This window comes from Myxocyprinus asiaticus, chromosome 23, assembly GCF_019703515.2.
Source record: "Myxocyprinus asiaticus isolate MX2 ecotype Aquarium Trade chromosome 23, UBuf_Myxa_2, whole genome shotgun sequence".
NCBI classification, from domain to species: domain Eukaryota; kingdom Metazoa; phylum Chordata; class Actinopteri; order Cypriniformes; family Catostomidae; genus Myxocyprinus; species Myxocyprinus asiaticus.
The window spans coordinates 19,826,603-19,833,400 of NC_059366.1; the positions used below are offsets into that span (position 1 = coordinate 19,826,603).

The following is a 6,798-nucleotide window of genomic DNA, read 5'->3' on the forward strand; positions in this document are numbered from 1 at the left end:
TTTGAAAATATTTAACAAGACGTGTTTTATTCCTCAATGTATTTTCCTTTTTTCCACGAGGCCGCAAGGAGCAGGCCCAAATTCAGCCTATATGAGTGCGGAAATTCACAGTGCAACAATATAGTGATCGAATCTAATGCAGTTAATACATAACTGCAAGACTGTTAACCGTCTACTGCATTTATAATCAGAGAGTGCTGGTTAGCCACACTATTGCGAGATCTTTTTTATTTATTTATTTATTGTCATCTTATGTCCAATTTTATGACCCCCTCGCCTCTGACAAAGATACAGACTTAGTAACACAGCATTATATAGCCAACAATTATTGAATTAGAAAAGGACACGGGGCAGAGTTAACGTAAGTGTTCTCTGGGCATACAGACCTTGTTTTGAGTACAGAACACTAATGTGCAAAAAAGCTGTATTTAGTGTCACGTAGGCCTATGGGCCTACTCAAAATATTTGTTGCCACCTTGATCGAAAGAAAACTCACTATTGCCTTTAACAGTTTGCTTTTGGATGCAGGACTGTTTCAAACTAATCTGGTTCCTCTTACATTAAGGTAATTACTCTAAGGATTGTACACATACATTAATATGCATTAGATTAAAATACAAACCCTTTAGGATATAAAGAATATGCAGCGAAGCCATAGATGAAACATCACAGTTTATTTTTAAAGAGAAAGTAGTAGGCCTAAGCCTATTTAAAATGGTGTATTTATATTATTCTTGAGAATGTAGACCTCTGACCTCAGTAGTTAGAAATTTGGTACTGATATCATAAATAATCTGAATTTTGAGTAAAAGAGAAGAGAACTTGTTGGTTCCCCCCTATTCAATTCATATTTGCCTAAATATTTTGTTGTCGTGAAGATACGTCGATAAAAGCACATTGGTAAAATGTTCAAAAACTATAGTCAGTTTGGATAGGACATATCACGATTATCAAACTCCAACGACAATCTGCGCCGACTGACTGAGACTGTCGACTTTTGCCCCATTCAGTCACAGGCAGGAAACGACCTACTGAATCTTTCACAGAGCTATTGATGATAAGAATAATAAGTCATAATAGTAATAATAATAACAACACTAATAATAGTTATATGCTAATAATAATGTAATAGAGTAACAATTATTTTCTTTCAATGATAGGTCAAAGCGGTTTAGATAAGAAAGCAGACAGTTATTTATCGCAACGTTTAGTCAGTGCCTAAATAGATGCAATTATTCCAATATGCTGAGAAGGAAGTGTATACAAATAAACACTTTGGATATGGGCTTAATGTTCTGCTGGGTCTCGAGCACTGACCTGCGGCGTCGGAAATTCTTTGGAAAATCAAATTAATTATACACCGCTTGTTGTTCCCACACATGTAGTGTCAAGTTTCGTAGCAACGACAAAGTAAAAATGTTTATACAGGCATTGCTTGTACTTGTGGTCTACCGAAATTCGGGCATATAGTCTAAGCACTAACTGGTAAAGCCATTCAGAGTTGAGGGGTTAATGGGCCTACTATTACAGTATGTTGTGCGTCAGATACTTAATGTCCAGTCACGTGACCTCCAGTAGCATTTACATTTCGCATTTGCTGTTATAACAGTGTAAACCTCATTTAAAGCTCAAACAAATAACAATCTAAAACTGTTCTAAAGCTTAGGTAGGCCTACCACGTGACCAGGTATATTGTAGTAATTTACATTTGGTCGCACACGATCAAATCAGGACACCTGCACATCAACAAACCATTGCACAACCTTCACAACAAAACCATTCAAAAATTGTCCTTGCTCAGTAAATGGATCTTATTTTTTATTGTAAAGGGTATATGAAACTATGAAGGGTTGGAGTTTATAGTTTATTATTGATCCCAAAGTTAACATACAGTCGCTTTCCAAAAGTAAAATACAAATGAAAGTGAAGAGATATTATTTAAAGCCGCTGAAAAACATCTTGTTGGTAGTAAAAACATTTCATAAAACGAAATCCCATCAAAATGAAACAATTTATGGCAATTTTTAAAAGAAAATGTAAACAACCGGAATATGCGACTGGGGCGTCATGGATCATCTAAATATCAAACAATATTGATATCAACAATTAAGACGTTTATTGGCATGTTTATTATCAATAGACCATGACGTTACATTCTAGAAAAATACCTCTCTGAAGGCCCTCCTTATCTGCTTTGTAAGTAGGCCAGCCGACAAACATCCACTTTCTCAAACTCTCTCTGTCCCTTCCTTATCGCAATTGGCGTTTTCACTGTGTTAACGTGTGTGGAGATGCTTTCCGCTAATCGTCCATGCATAAGGGTCCATTCGTTTAAGAGCCAAGGTCGACCAAGTTTGATGACATAGAGTTCAGTATAGTGTCGTGTAATGTGTGGTGATGGTGATGCACGGAATCTGCACTAGGCACCGGGATGGCGCTGGGACCAGGTGGAGGTGCGAGGCCGTGAAGGGACTGCAGCCCGGAGTTTGACGTGAGGAGCAAGGCCGGGCTTGACGAGGTGTGATCTGGGGTACCAGACGGCGTTTTGTCGTCGTCCGAACTTCCTAAAATAGTCTTATTTCCATTCATGGAAGACGTCAATGGGTTGTGACTGTTTGTGTTCGAGTTCTCGTTATTTTCCCTGTGAAAATGATCATTTATGATTAGAGCAACATTCGGCAACTTTATCCAAAACTACAAGTTTAGATATTTAAAATTCACACGACTAAATTAATATTGACACATAAAACACTCGCACAACAACAGAAATAATAATAATGATGATGATGATAATAATAATAATAATAATAATAATAATAATAATAATAAGCTAATATGCTAATAACAATACCTGCAACCGGTGAGTAGACTACATATAGACTCAAGCTCTGGTTAAGTGAGCTTTAAAGTGGCCAATTTTTTTTTCTTTTTTTTTTTTTTTTTTATTATATTTTTTTCTTACATTTCAAGGTGTTACAATCATTCCAAAATAAATAAATAAATAAATAAAAAAATTAAAAAAAATTACAATGTTGCTGTGTTTGCTTATTTATTTTAGGCTATATTGTACAGACAAGTTTCTTTTTTTTTTTTTTTTCTGTAGGCGTGAAATATTTTAATTACAATTACTTTGTTAGGAAATACTTAAACATTCAAAACGTAATGTATTAGGCTAGAAAATACAGGCTAGGCTATTATTCTACTTTACATAAAACTCAGAGCAAAATAGCTGTCAGCTTTGTGTTTGCCTGTACATTTGTATCTATATAAATAGTTTAATTTCATTATTATTCAGTGCCAAATTTTAAAATAATAATAATAATTATATGCCTACAGAAAGTCACATTTGCGTGTTTGGAAATCTGACTTATGTGGGCCTAATGCTTGGAATTAAACAGCATGGAATAAAGTTAAGACACTGACAGCTTTATCTAGATTCCCAATCACAACATGTCAAGTAAATGTGCTTTCATAAAGTATTAATGAAGAATAAAGTTTCGGGAAACGTAAAAGCTCATTTAATGTTTTACACTGTGGTTTTAGCTTAACTACCTCGCCTGCGGGTGAAATAAAACACCCGTTTAGAAAGAGTAGCCTGATATCCCACTGCACAAATTCTAAACAAAAATAAGTAGGCCTATAGAAAACTCGTTCAGGTCGAAGACTTTTCTTTCTGTATCAATAAACAATTTAATAGACAAAAACATACGAATTAACTCCGTATTAATTAACATTTGACTATCTATCTATCTATCTATCTATCTATCTATCTATCTATCTATCTATCTATCTATCTATCTATCTATCCAGTGAAACTGTCTGAGTGGGGGCCCTGTTACACTCACTTAATAGACATTTCGCGCTTGTAATTAGTGAATGCAATTCAGTTACCTTTAAACAGAAAATAGATGTTATTATCGATGACTCGTACCTTTCTTTTGCCTCCGCTGCTCGGTCGCGTTGACGTCTGTTTTTAAACCAATTACTGACTTGTGTTGTTGTAAGCCCAGTTGCTTCTGCTAGTTCCCTCTTCTCCCGCGGGGACGGGTATGGGTTATGGGTGTACCATTCCCGCAGCACGCTCCTGCTCTTTTCTTTAAAGCAGTAACTTGTCTCCTCGCCGTCCCAAATGGACCGGGGTAGCGGAAACTTTCTTCGGACGCGGTACTTCCCAACTGCCCCAAGAGGGCGGCCCCGGAGCTTCTCTGCCTCGATGTAATGCGCTTTGAGCCACAGCTGCTGCAGTTTCGGATGGTTGTGCGGAGAGAACTGGTGGCTCTCGAGAATCTTATAAAGCTCCCTGAAATTCCCCCTATGAAAAGCGACCACGGCTTTTGCTTTGAGCACACTCTCGTTCTTGTGGAGATGTTCGCAGGCCGGCAGAGACCACAAAAAGCGCCCGAGACGTTCAATGTTGCCACCCTGCTGAAGTACCTCGCAGACGCACGCCACTTGCTCTTGCGTAAAGCCGAACGTTGGAAGCATAGACATGGTTTCTCAGGAGTAAACGTCCACTTTTTGTTTTTACGCCTAACCTAACGATAACGACAACAGTTCTTCTATATTCAAAGTAGACCCTAGAGAGATACAATTTTAGAAACGACGTTTTGTGATTATACAGTCAAAACCCACTCCGGACGAAGAGAGGCACACAACTTTAGGTCCGTTCAAGCATACATCCTACACTATATATCCATCTAAAGCACAAGAGAGAAAGCTGTTCCTCCTGCGCGAGTCGCTCACCACCTCTTCTATGTCGTTTCAGCATAACGCACTCCAGAAGAAGGACCTCGCTCGCTTGTTTTAATAATATTATTCTAAGCTGGCAAGAAAAGCGATTATGTGAACTGTGATTGGTTGGTTATCTGACCCGGGGATGGTGAGGATAAGACAATAGTTTTAGTCAAATTACTTGCCATGGTTACGCTGTCATTCAAGGTAACCCGATATGCTTTGAGGTGGCTCCTTGGGCAGGCTGACTGATTATTTAGAGCCCGCCCACCGACATCGAAATATGCCTCGATTTCCCTGTATGTAACATTTTTATCCGGAGTTTGACAGACACTTCCAGCAACCAAAGAACGCTGCTCTGTGAGGTAGTGAGGTAGGAGCAGTTGTGGCGAGAGCACCGGAGCAAGAAGGCGCACCGCAGACGCTCTCCAAAGGACCCGGAGAGCAAGTGGCCATAAGCAGAAAATCCACACTGCATAAGCAAACTTTTCACTTTGTAACATGTTGATTAGACCAACAATATTTCAATGTTATGGAAACTTACAGAAACAGAATTCTCAAACATTTTCGCAGCACATTAGGCTATAGTTAGTGATAGCTAGCCTATACCGCTATCAAGTAATCACAATTTGGCATATTAGTAAACCTGTTTTACAAGCACATTACGCATACGTTTGTTCTATTGTCTTTCTTGTTCCTTAAATTCAATGGAAATGTAATCGGCCAGTTGTCCTGTTATGCATTATTGAGCAGTTGTTGAGGATAAACGAGGGTGTATGTTTCTCCAAGCGCACGCCTGGAACCCAGGCATTATACACTAGTGTTGAACAGGGTTGGAGGGCGTTTTTTAAGTAGTGTAGAGGTATAGGCTACACGTTAGAATGAACAACCGCAAGTAAGGGACATGAAACACTGCGATGGACGTTTGCTGCCGGTAAGACAACTCAGAGTCATAGAAATTGTTGTTAATAAAAGTTCCTCGAAGTGTCATATTTTCATCCATTCTTGAAGTTTTACATTTCGGTGACTGTCCATGTTAGCCTGTATATCTTTTTCTGAATATTCTTATTAAAGGAGTAAAGCAACGCAGTCATTTACAACCTTGTATTTGCGAAAAGCGACTGAGGCGCATCTTTTGATGCCAATAGCGCACGCTGGCGTATCATCAGTCAATGTCTCTCAACTCGACTGAGCAATTAGACTGAACTGTAACTCAGCGTGTGCAGTGGCATAGAAACAAGGTTCTGCTTTCATCAGGGACACTCTCTGATTTCACCTGAATGATAATTGAGACCACAAGGAACTTCAGCAAAATGGCATATTATGTCAAATAGAAGGGAAAAATAGCTGACGCTGTTGAGACACGCCAGGCTTGTTAAAATGACGAGAGAAAGTTGCTTAATGTCTTGTTTTTTTTTTTTTTTTTTTAGTTTTTTAAACTTGTACTGGAGCAATGAAGGCCTGTGATGTGGTTTGCTGATGTGTAAGAGACTTCAAAACTTTTTTCAAAACACTGCAAAGATAAAATTCGATGAGGTTAGGATCATGGAAAGATCATGGAAAGATAGGTTAATGTTTTAATGTGCCGTTTTATAATTTTCCGTAATAGGCCAGCGAAATGCTATACTGTAGGCTATTTTGGGTCTAAGTAGCTTACATCGTTACGCATGTAAATATACTTCCACGCTTGTCCTTTTTATTAACAGACGAAAATAGTAATTAAACAAGAGATCAAAGTTTTTGACCCAGGCTAAATTTATGAAGAGATTTTATATTGCGATCTGATGAATCAATAAAGAAATCAGCAATTTATTTCGAGGTTTCACGTGTTATTATCGTTTATTATTATTATTATTATTATTATTATTATTATTATTATTATTATTATTAATACTACTACCAATAATAATTTTATGATCGACATGTTTGTTGCTTGCACTGTAGCCTATATAGGCTAAATTTGGCTGGGTTAAAAATAACCCAACTGGCAACCCAGCGCTGGGTAATTATTGGACAGAACACACGTTGGGTTAAAGTAGCCCAGCAAGTTGACAATATGCTGGGTTA

General features: G+C 38.0%; 1 protein-coding gene across 1 annotated transcript; it reads right to left on the minus strand.

Moving 5' to 3' along the window:
• Window positions 1-260: 260 nt before the first annotated feature.
• LOC127414015 (homeobox protein SIX2) lies at window positions 261-4,839 on the minus strand. Its single transcript, XM_051651657.1, has 2 exons — window positions 3,932-4,839; window positions 261-2,641 (listed from the first exon to the last, which is right to left on the minus strand). The coding sequence occupies exons 1-2, from the start codon at window positions 4,489-4,491 to the stop codon at window positions 2,332-2,334; spliced, it is 870 nt and encodes a 289-aa protein (XP_051507617.1). The 5' UTR covers window positions 4,492-4,839; the 3' UTR covers window positions 261-2,331.
• Window positions 4,840-6,798: the final 1,959 nt, after the last annotated feature.

Excerpts from the sequence above, each read along its gene's own strand:
- LOC127414015 (XM_051651657.1), bottom strand. The coding sequence starts at position 4,491 with ATGTCTATGCTTCCAACGTTCGGCTTTACGCAAGAGCAAGTGGCGTGC. Across the intron at positions 2,642-3,931 it reads GCAGCGGAGGCAAAAGAAAG|GGAAAATAACGAGAACTCGA; the intron begins GTACGAGTCATC and ends TCATTTTCACAG.